This window comes from Centropristis striata, chromosome 16, assembly GCF_030273125.1.
Source record: "Centropristis striata isolate RG_2023a ecotype Rhode Island chromosome 16, C.striata_1.0, whole genome shotgun sequence".
Lineage (NCBI taxonomy): Eukaryota > Metazoa > Chordata > Actinopteri > Perciformes > Serranidae > Centropristis > Centropristis striata.
Window position 1 is genome coordinate 24,717,522 of NC_081532.1, and position 12,315 is coordinate 24,729,836.

General features: G+C 38.3%; 1 protein-coding gene across 1 annotated transcript; it reads left to right on the forward strand.

Moving 5' to 3' along the window:
- Window positions 1–391: 391 nt before the first annotated feature.
- Window positions 392–11,912, forward strand: fam241a (family with sequence similarity 241 member A). Its single transcript, XM_059352933.1, has 2 exons — window positions 392–729; window positions 7,743–11,912. The coding sequence occupies exons 1-2, from the start codon at window positions 580–582 to the stop codon at window positions 8,034–8,036; spliced, it is 444 nt and encodes a 147-aa protein (XP_059208916.1). The 5' UTR covers window positions 392–579; the 3' UTR covers window positions 8,037–11,912.
- The last annotated feature ends 403 nt before the right edge of the window (window positions 11,913–12,315 follow it).

Here is a 12,315-nt window from a genome sequence, read left to right on the forward strand (position 1 = left end):
ATTATCAATATTTTTATTATAATTATAATTATTATCATTATTATTGTTATAATCATCATTTTTATTATTATTATTATTATTAGTAGTAGTAGTAGTAGTAGTAGTAGTATTAATAAATCCTCTTTAGTTAGTTTCCAGTGTTGTAAGGAATTATAACAGAAATAGTTAATGTGTGATTACTATAGATCTTTATTGTCACTATTCAACCCTGGAATGAACACCATGGTGTATGTAGTTTACTTTTAACATTTGAGTTTGAAGTTCTTTAGAATAATCTTTTAGGAGGTAAATAGCTGAAAAACACATTTGTTTGTGTGTGTGTGTGTGTGTGTGTGTGTGTGTGTGTGTGTGTGTGTGTGTGTGTGTGTGTGTGTGTTGATTCCTCTCCTGGCCTCGAGGTGGCGCCTGTTGACAGAATTAAGGGCTCGCGCTGCAATTGGATGATGTTGAGGTCTCGCGAATGTATCGTGAACGCGCGGCGCGCCTCTCAGCAGGGCGGACATTGGGACTGTGTGCTATCAATCACTCCTCTCGCATGTTTTGATTCCTCAAAGTTACTGTCAGTGGACTAGCTGTAAAATGTCCACTGTAACGCAACCTGCTAACGACCAGTATGTGTTCCGTCGACGTGAATTCGAGCAGCTGCGGTCAGAGAACCAGAGAAGATGGCATAATCCTCAACATGAGCCCGGAGCGAGGCGGACCGCTCTCCACCAGCAGAGACCCCAGGTAAAGAAAGTACCGTAACTAGCTAGCTGGAGCTAGCAGGTATCAGACTCAAGCTAACGCTGGAGCCCCGGACAGGACACTCACGGACCCGGGAGACTCGGGACTGGGTTGTCGGAGCTCTAGTCAGTGTGTCCTGAGACAAGTTAGTCAGTGTCAGGTTAACTCACTACGACCTCACTGTAACACTTTTCAGTCGGATTAACAGTAATTATTGTGTGTGACAAGCCCGAACAACAACAGCGCGTGAGCCAAACTCTAGTTCAAAAATATGATATTTCAAGTTTCTAGCCAAAGGCGAAAGAAACACAGGCGGTAATACACGACAAGTTAATATTGTCAAGGAACCGGACCAAGTACTGAAGTCCTGATATAGAACACGTGAATAAGTGGCTTTATGGTGTAATACATTAAATATAACGCTAACACGTGAGCATGACGCCTTCAAAAATCAACTCAAAACCCACCTTTTCATAATAGCTTACAAGACCTGAACTCGAATCCCTCATCTCTGTTTAGTTCTGTCTTTTGTGTTTGTGTATCTAATTTCTGTTATGTTAAACGATTTTGAGTACATTTAAAAGCGCTATAAAAATTGAATGTATTATTATTATTATTATTATTAATTTGACATGCAGAATTGAAGGGTTTTTAGTCATTTAAGCTCCTCAAGTCATGTCCTACTAGCTGTCTGTTTATGTATTTATATTAAATGTGAGTACATGAAGCACAGGAACTTTAAATGAAACGCATTTTCAAAGTCGTTTGGTTGCATTTTCGCTTCACGAGATACATCACAAATCATGTGATGGCCTTATTTGGAGTTCACTAATCATTTATCAGTTGAACAAACAGGAAGTTAGCTGTTTTATGATTCTTTATTATTACATTGATTGTGTTCACTGGAGTCGTATTGACAGCCCACTAACAGGAACAGCCTTTAACTACTATTTGGGTGATTCTCATGAAGCCTGTCTTAAGTTCTGTCTGTGAAGATTATAAGGACATACTTTATTAAACTAAATATATGTCACTTTTATATAAATGAACAATATAGCCATAATGAGGCACAACTCATTGTTTTTTGTTAAAATAGTGTCTATTTTTAAACATATTTTTCACATTTTCACAAATTCATTACTGTAATGCGTCCAGATAAAAATGTCATGGTTTCCCCACACTTATATACAATAAATATTTAATAAACTTTATAAAGATGAATATACATTTGTTTAAAAATGTACAGTTTAACAGAACATATTCAAACATCATGATTTTTACCAATATATAAAGAACAAAATCTGAATGAAAATTGATGAGAAAAAATGGTTAAATGTTATGGTAATGATAGAATTGTTTGCATTACAATATGTGTATATTTTAATAAAATACATTTTAGTAATACCAGCTACCCTTGAGCATATGTAAGTACTTGCCAAAGAAAAAAAAAACCCTTTCATTGTTTTTTTTCATTTAAAAATGTGTTACGGTGATGAATTTTGCTCACAGTGGGCCTCATTCATGAAACGTTAGTAGATTTGTGCGTAGATTTGCACATAAAAGCCTACGCTACTAAAAACCTACTCCGGATTCATGAACGCTGCGGGAAACTCAGATCTGATCGTAATCACGTGTGTATGATCATGAATGCCAATCCATCGTAAGGTGGCAGCGCGCTCCCGATAATCAGCAATTAGCATGAACCCCGCCCATGAATTGCTAATGACCACCATATAAGGAGGTGTGTAGAGGCATCCTGTCAACCTGTCAGTCATGGCACAAAGAAAAAAAGAACGAGAAAGAAAAAATAATTTTTCCGAAGCGGAGATTGAAGTTATTTTGGGAGAAGTGGAGTCCAAAAAAAATTTTTTATTTTCATCTGTTAGTAGTGGTGTGACAGGGACAGGCAAAGCGAAAGCGCGGAGGGAGGTGACGGACGCAGTAAATGTGGTTTCTGTAGTGCAAAGAACTACGTCCGAGGTTAAACGTAAATGGTTTGACATTAAACTTGCTGCAAAGAAACGCATTAGCGCACACAAAAAAAGTACATCTGCCACAGGAGGAGGACGCTCAGAGTCCAAATACCCCGTTGGTGCGCTCTACAACGGCCCGAGTAGCCGCGTGCGCCTCATTGTATGCTCCTGTGGTGTCTGCGGGCTGGCCAGTGGGGTCATAAGCCACGGCGTCAGTGGGTAACCCCTATCCCTTATGGATATAGAAGGGTAAGTCCATATATAACACACACATGTGATTATGCAGGCTATATTCTTACCAATGAGCCAGCCGTCTCTCACAGCTCCATCCTCCAAACGCGTGCCAACTGCGCAATTACGCAGGATGAATGCGTCATGCGTCCCACCGGGCCACCGTGCCACAACGTTTAACAACACACACTTTGCGTCACAGATCAGTTGCACATTCACGGAATGAAAGTTTTTCCGGTTAATGTAAGCAAATGCATCACCGGATGGAGCCTTGATGCGTACGTGTGTGCAGTCTATGGCACCGATAACACCTGGCATGTTTGCAACTGCACTGAACCCCTGCATTACTTCTGTCTGCCGTTGTGCGCCATATGGAAATTGGATATACTCTGGCATTAATTTAATGATACCTCTGAGAACTGCAGGCAGGATGCGTCAATTTACATAGATAATTCACAATTATGAGTTTAATCTGAATCTTAATCCCGCCAATTGGCAACTAATTTAACTAAATATGTTATATTTTTAATCGTTTGCCATGTTTATATCACATGTTTCAAAGGCATCTGCGTATTGTGTACATAACAGAACGCATTATGAATTAAAATTGTAATTTCCAACAGTGACGAGCATTATTTATATGCATTCTTAAATTTACACAAGCACTACGTGTGGTCAGCAGCATGTGTAGATTTTGTTAGTAGCTACGAAAAGATCGGAGCTACTAAAATATTGATGAATGCGGAGATGCACGTAAATTTCCGTCTGCGAACGGTTTACACACAAATTCGTTCTGCTCACGTTTCATGAATGAGGCCCAGTGTCTCTAAACATGTCAGAAAATACCTTCAATTTTTTAAAATAGATTATAAATTAATATAAAACAGTGATTTTAGATTGTATGTGTTTATAAAGGGTCAAAGAAAATATGTATTCAATGCTCTTGGATATTTGCTATGAGCTGTACCATGTTCATGAGAATCACCCATTTAGAGTCATAATGCCAACAATGTAAACACAATGGCAGTTCAAATTGCTAACCAAAAGACATTGAAGCCAGAGTGCATGTTTTGTGTTTTATGGACAAAAATGGATTGTTTTGGTGGATTTATTGGTTCACTTTTATATGGTCCTGTAGTTACCAGATGGTGCCATTGCAAAACCATTTGCTAGTTGTGAGGATTCAACAACATTTTTAGCGTCTGCTAAATGACATGTAATGTAATTTAATTTAAATCAATGTATCTGTGGTCTGTGTGTAGGCTGTGGTGAGCTGCTTTCCATTTTTCTATTTGCTTTTCTGCTTGTGTTGATTTCGTTATGTGAGCAGTTCAGAAAGTCAACAGGTTGATTTTATCAGAGCAACTGTGGTGTTTACAATGCAGCCATGATGGGGTGTGTCTCAGAACGCTCTCTATTTCATCAAGGAAGTAGATCATTATAGATCGAATGGGATCACAGGCAGCCAAGAGATTACTGGTTCAGTTACATTACAGGGGCAGTGATAGCATCATCAGCACGTCTGTTCACATTAAGAAAGATGAAAATAAATTGTAGAAGCATTTTGTAGTGCATCAATATATTATTCACATTTCACAGAGGCTAAATACAGTTAAAGAAATAAATAATATGGTCTTAATTCACCATTAAACATTCACCACCTAAATCTGAAGTGTATGGATGTTACTTGTAATCAGTGAACATAGCAGGAAACGGCCACAGTGTTTTTTACAATGCTTTGTGGGAATCGTTGAGGGACATAATGCTCTAATACGGAAGTCACTGTAATTACTGTTGTCGGACTTTAATAGCCTCTGGGAGCTCTTTAAGCTTCTATTATTTTTGAAAGCTTTATGGTAGTAGATTTGAGAGCCATTGGTAGTTGTTTGATGAGATGATATTCTCAAGAGCCAGACATATTACAGAAGATGGTCAACATATTACCACTTTAACAGGTCACAGCATTGAAAGGGTTTCACAATACAAATATCTGGGTGTCTGGTTAGATAAAAAAAACTCACATTCAGATTTCATATTGACATACTTACAAGTAAATTAAAACAAAAAATGGGATACTTGTACAGAAACAAAACAAACTTCCCTCTGTTCTGTAGGAAACGGATCATTCAGGCTTTATATCAGTTCTGGATTATGCTGATGTTATCTATAGACATGCTTCTGCCTCCACTCTCACCTCACTGGACTCTGTTTATCACTCTGCACTCCCATTCATCACTAGTGACAGTTACTCCACCCATCATTGCTATTATACAACAAGGTGGGATGGGCACCTTTATCAATCAGAAGAGACATGCATTGGTTCCTCTTCATTATAATAATAATAATAAACTTTATTTGCAGAGCACTTTTCAAAACAAAACGCTACAAAGTGCTGAACAGCAAGTAAAACAAGCATACAAGACAGAAACAAGCACACACAAAAAAACGTACTGTTTGTTCTTCATTATGTTTTCTCTGTACTCTTGACATCATTGTAAATGAAGGGTTGCCCTCAATGATTCCTCGAGAAATAAATAAAGGATAAATGAAAAATAAATAATTGCTAATGTATTCATTGTAATGAATATTGATTATTTATTGATCTTGAAATGCACCCTATTACTGTATTTCTCTTTAACCTTGAAATGAAGTAGACTCAAATAATTTAGACACCATGTTATTATTCAAGTTATGACAATAATTCTATGAGCAAGTCAGCAACAGGTTGTTTTATTTATTTCTCGAGGAATCATTGAGGGCAACTCCTCATTTACAATGTCGAGAGTACAGAGAAAACACAAAACGGAGTACAGGGAAAAGACATGCAAAAACATTAAAATCAGTTGCAGTGAAAGGCAGAGTTATTTGTTATCATAGTTTTAAACTGGTTTTTGTTGATTATAGTCAGAGATCATATCAACTTTTCAGATGCCTCTGGATGAAAACATTCACTCTAAACCAGAGCCTTAAGATGGACCAAGGGTGATACAACTTTCCCTCTATTTGATTTTTACTTTACATTTTCAATAGGGTTTTTTTTAATTCAGTAATTACAAACTGGGATCTGTCACTGTAACCAGAGTTCTAAAAATGTAACCCAGTTTGAGATGACCAAACCTGAGCAAGCAGACCTGAAATCAGACTGGACCATGAGAGTCATCAGGGTTACAGCTATATGGTTTTGGCTGCTTGTGGGAGACGGATGTCCATCATAGTCAATGATAGGATTGTCACGATACTAAAATTTTCAACTCGATGCCGATACTCAGGAAAATATTCGATACTTGATACCATTTTCGATACCACAAGGATAAAAACAAAGACCCCAAAATTTTACAGACATATTTTTATTAACAGGAAAAATGCAACATGTAAATGTAAAAATTAACAGAACCACAGGTTAAATATTTATAATAAAAAACAGTTGTGCAAAAAGAAACTGCAACTATGATAACAAGCTTCAGGTCTGAGGTGGTGCAAAAAATAAATAAATACAATAAACAATAACAATTAGAACATCGATACTTTTGAAAATGAGTATTTTATCTGGATACAACGTTTTAGTATTGATACTTTTTTGAGGATCAATACTTTTGACAACCCTAGTCGATTGTACAGTCAGTGGCATTGTCTAACTTGGAGACCAGAATCTCGAGCTCAGGTTGTATTTGCTCTGACAGATATGCCTGGTAATTCTCCCATTGTGACAGATTTTCACATGTCCTGCCCTGGACACACCAATGACAACCATTTATCTGATGTATGGCGATAATAAGATGACCAGCGCAACTCACAAAACTCAGATCAAACTTGTCAAACTAGGCAGTGCTGGTGAAAAATGAATTGTTGTCTATTTCTCTCCTTAAACGTTTTGAGAAACACATTTTAGTGACAGTTTAGCTGTAATTTGATAAAGTTTAATCGATTTATTAAATTAATCGTTAACTATTTTGATAATTGAATAATTGGTTTAAAGACAACAAGTCCAAATTCTCTTATTTCAGCTTCTTCAATGTGAATATTTCTGGTTTCTTTGTTCCTTTATGACAATAAACTGAATATCTCTTTGGTTTGTGGACAAAACAAGAGATTTGAGTAATTTTTTTACATGGACTTTTAGTATACCATTGGATAATGACTGAATACATAAGCTTAAGCAACAAAAATATTGTTTATGTTTGTTCAAGTCCAACAGACCAGTGCAATTTTTGCCATTAAGTGTAGCAATAGCATATTTAGAAATATAGTACATTTCATAAATTCAGGTAGCCTATAGGTAGGTAAACCTTCTGTAAACTAGAATACTTTGGTTTTTGAAGTAAAACACAATCCACGCTAGCTAGCACACTAGCCGCTAGCTGCTATATGTTTAGCATTGAGGTGATACTTGAGGCTGGATGTGCTGCGGTGATATGTGAATTCCTTGTTGTGAGAAACGTTCTGCGGTGCAAAAATAAGTGCGATTAAAATGCGTCAACTTTTTGTGTCATTTTTGTGTAATTAATTAATCAATCTTAATTAACGCGTTAAAGTCCCGGCCCTATTTTTTATATATTATGTTATGTAATGATTCATGAAATAATAAATTATATATCTAGATCATGTTGTCCTTGTGTGAGGTAGTTATGGTACATCCGTTTGGTAGTTTGGCATACAATTTAAATATTTCAGATTTGGACTGGTACTGGTCTTGTGTTCCTGGTATTCCCTGCTGGCCTAACCTAACTATCCACTGATGGGGATTTTATGGAGCGATTTTAATGATGGTGTGGGATATGATTATGTTCTGTAACCTCAACTTTGTCCTCACAGGTTGATGGCAGCCAGACTCGACCTCGACCTGCCAGTGATCCCAGCAGCAGATGGCTCCAGGAAAACGACCCCACCACCAGACCCCAGCTGGACGACTGTGAGCGGATGGGGACTCTGTTTGGGATGCTCAACAAGTGTCTGCGGCGGATGGGCTTCAGCCAGATGTACTTTGGGGACAAGATAGTGGAACCAGTAGTGATTGTATTCTTCTGGCTGCTGTTATGGTTCCTAGGGATCCAGGCCCTAGGACTGGTGGGAACTCTGTGCATCATCATCATCTATATCCAGAAGTAATGAGAGCGGATGATCAGTGGAGTGGAGACTGCTGTTTTCTTTGGTTAATGCTTACATATGTGGGACTCATTTCATGCTAATGGATGTTTGGATTGCAATCTGCGGTGGATTTGTGCTTTTAGGAAGGCAGCAGCATGGCGGAGGGCTGTACTGCTCTGTAGGGATGGTGGTTTAGCAGGCTCCATTTTTCAGGATTGTCTCCCTCAGTAACAGGAGTGCTGTGCCCTACTGCATTTGCTGTTATCTTGACGTAATGGTACTGATCAGCTGATTTAAAGGAACAGGAAGACATTGTGGGAAATGGTTTGTTTCTATTTGAATCAGAGGCCACAGAGTGAATACCAGGAGTCCCAGTACTCAGGAAACAGGGCTGCACACATCATGTGTGGAGTGTTTCACTTAAAGATCAGACATCTTTGTTAACATCCAGTGTGTTACTTCGGGCTGCTAGCACAGCAGTTATCAAGCCAAAAATCAATCAATCAATCATAAGGAAATGCTGACATACAGTACATTTTGTGAAACCTTTTTGCAGAAAATGTTAATGATCAGATGGCTGATATATGAGAAAATCTAAGTATTGTTAGTGTTCCAATAATGGAATTACAATCAGTAATTACATCTAGTTGGTAATGCATATAGCTTTTGCAGTAGCTGTGGAGAGGGATGGTGCCTAGAACTTGTTATAAGTTGGGATCTGTTAAATATCAGTTTAGTAACTTTCTCTACTCTCTCCTGTCTTGGTGCCTTTGATTTCTGACATCCATGGAAAGATAATCAATTGAATTGGGATAAAACTTCCTATTTGTATTGGAAACTGAATGTGTTAAAGACAAACATTAGTGTTGTCGTAGAGCGCAGACTCTTCAGCTGACTAGCTGACATTCACAAAGTTTATTTATGTGCTAAGTATACTAACAGCATATCAATATTATTGTATTGGACTAGATATTGTTTTGCGGTTTTGGTTATTTTGTGTAATACCTTCCATTTGTAGTCTGCACAAAGCATTGTGCCTATCAGACCACTTTAATTGATTGAAATGAATACAAAATGCATCTCTTTATCATCCAATCTTTTTGTGATCACACTGAAATTCTCCTGAGGTTAATATATGTTGTGGAAGCCAAGGTTCAGGTGCTGTTAGTCTTTTAAATAAGCAATAAGTCCACAATAAAAACACGAACCCAAAGCTGAATGTTCACATTGCAAACTAAGGTAGATGAGGCCAACCTTGTCTCCTATAAATCCCCCACATATGCATCTTTTTTGTGTGTGTTATTTACATTTACAGACACCATTTCCAATCCAAACTCAATACCTCACAATGACCAAGTGAAAACTTCCATCCATCATTTTCTAATCCTTATCCATGGCTGGGTTGCAGCTACCAGCTCCTCCTTCCCAAGCCATCATGTTGTGGGTCGGCCCCGGGGCCCCTAACAGTTGCACGTACCTGGAGCACTTTCACCTTTTGACGCAGAGGAGAAACAGCTCTTTGGATATCTGGAGGTGCCAACTCTCATCCCATGTGATTCACGCTCGGCTACTAACCGCTCCGCAATTTTTAAGGTCAACAATCCAAAGGGGGGGTTATACAAGTTTTCCCATCCAGTCTACATATGTTTTTTGGACTTGGAGAAGGCTTAACAACATGTCCTTTGGGGAGTCCTGTGGGCTTGTTGTTACCAGCTATCCAGTCCCTGTTTAAACAAACTTAGAGATGTGTCTGTATTCTCCCTGACCACTCTCCTCGTCTCTGCTGCTGAAACCCGATGCTGCCACAATCATGCTTCACTGTTGGGGTGGTATTATGCAGGTGATGAGCAGAACCTAGTTTCCTCCAGACATTATGCTTAGAATTCAGGCTGAACAGTTGGATCTTGGTTTCATCAGAGCAGAAAAGTGTGAGATTCCTTTAGGTGCTTTCTTGTGTCTTTCACTGAGGACAAACTTCTGTCTGGACACAGATCAGTGGAGTGTTGCAATGTTGGTTGTCCTTCTGGAAGTTTCTCCCATCTCCACACGGGATCTCTGAAGCTCAGCCAGAGTTACCATCAGGTTCCTGCTCACCGCAATTACAAAGGCCAGTCAGGTCAGAGTCCTGGTTGATCTAAACTTCTTCCTTTAACAACTCTGGATGTCAGTGTGCCCCACAAGCCTGTCTGAGCTCTGCTCTGTTCCTTTCACCTCATGGCTTGGTTTTTGCTCAGGTGTGTGTTTTCCAAATTATGTCCAATTAAGGCTACATTTACATGATGACGGTCTGAACAGAAGACGCAAAAGTGGCGTCGCGTCTTCACTTTTTATTCCGCATTTAGACGAGCGTTTGCAGGAGGAAATCTGCTGCATACGGTGATCTAAAGTGTGTGAATGTGATTGGGTATGCAGCCAGGCGGCATCACTTAAAGCCATAAGAGCATCTTTGGGCATGTGGAAGTTTTCACGCCACGCATTTTCATCAGCTACTCCTTCCACAAAGTTCTCCACCATCACTAGATCTCCCAGGTCTCCTCCAAAGCCGTCTGGCTCCTCCCACCAATTGGTGCATCCAAAATGTGATGGAGGTAATTCCAGATCCTTCTCTGTTCACTAATACTATCTGTACATATCCTGTACATTTGGTGGAAAGACTCCTGTAAGTTTATTAGAGCTGCCAGAGCAGCTTGAAGGTCCCACCATGGAAATAATCCCACATGTTTCTTTATTTCCTGTACTGGAGCATGGATGTGATGTAAACGTGTACGTGACGTGAGCAGATCAGATCAGAGTTTTGTGTCTTGTCAGTGTAGACGACACGCTACGGAGGAGCGGATCTAAGTTTTACACTCTGGAGGCTGGTTTCACATTTTTGCATTTTTAAGCCCCAAAAACGCCGTCACCGTCTAAACGAAAGGCACTTCCCATAAAATATTTTGTCGTTTTTACCTGCAAGCGTCCTCGTGTAAACGGGGCCTAAAATGAATTGTAGTGGACTTCAATCAAGATCCAGAAGAGCCAGAAGACGTTTTTTTTTTTTTCTTTCTTCAAACAAAATACATTATATATTACAACATCTGAAAGTCTAAATGCACTGTATGTTCACCATATATATTTATTATTAGTTTTTAAGACAACGACATTAAGAACTGTTAGTCCCCCAAAACCATTTGATCTAAAGCAAAATACTTGCCTTTGAATGCTGTTCCTTAACAGCACCAAGTCACATGAATGTGAAATCATTGTGCAGAGTAACAAAACTAACTAATGACTTTCCCCAAATCTACTGGTTATAGTTGGTTCTGAGTGGATTTTTTAAGCATTTTTTTCTCTCTAGGTGTTATTTATTAACTGCACTAGCTTTTCCAACTTCCTGTACACTGAATTGAAAAACAAGACTTTCACACAGGTAAAACTGGAATGTCGTTGAGTGATTATGAGAAATGGTGGGTCAGGCAAATTGACGGAAATGTATTAACAAAACAAATAGCAACTAATCTCACAGCTGAATATCTGAGAGTATGGGAGTATATAAAGGTGGACTTTTATTTGATTGGGGGTTTTTTCTGATAGTCTCAGGTAGTTTTTACAGTTGGATGTATTTTCTTTTATTATTTCCTGACCACACACTGTTGTCAAAGAACTGAATTGTAGGCATAACACTGATTTATTAGTTTACTACTAAGTACCAAACATGATCACACATGGTGATGGGCAGTATGTTTACCATTGATTTGTTTGTCCTTGTTTTTAAAAACTGTCATTGGTTATTTTGAACATGTATAACAAATTATTGTTTATAAAGTGTTAGTGCTGAGTTTTATGCATACTTACAAAAGAAACATCGAATCAAAATGTGTTGCAAGGTCATTGATTGATTAAAAGTGAGCGCTCCTATCGTGTTCTTTGGCAGTTTCTTCATCTTCCAGGTAGCCATTGATTATGGGCTGAAATATGTGCCACCAGAAACTGATTTTGAATTATTTATATTTTATTTTGAATTGTTTAACTTGAATAATTGCATTAAAAAACTGAATTTGAATCACTGATTTAAGTTTGTATTGTTCAATTTGAATCATTGCATTGAAAATCTGAATTGTAAATTGAAATTGAATTTGTTAGTTTGGAACTGAACATTCAGTTCTCACAATTCAAATTCATTCGCAATATTAAATTTCAATTTTCTGCAACAAAGATCGAGAAGTGCCTCTTCGGCCAATCAGCACCTCTGTTTTTTTTTTGGTAACATTTGTTGCCACCCGGTTGCCATGGCGCCTCTTCAGCCAATCAGCACTTCCGA

Bases quoted from the DNA above. Each gene is read 5' to 3' on its own strand.
- fam241a (XM_059352933.1), top strand. From the start codon at position 580: ATGTCCACTGTAACGCAACCTGCTAACGACCAGTATGTGTTCCGTCGA. The intron at 730-7,742 runs GTAAAGAAAGTA...TTGTCCTCACAG, and splicing joins TCCACCAGCAGAGACCCCAG to GTTGATGGCAGCCAGACTCG.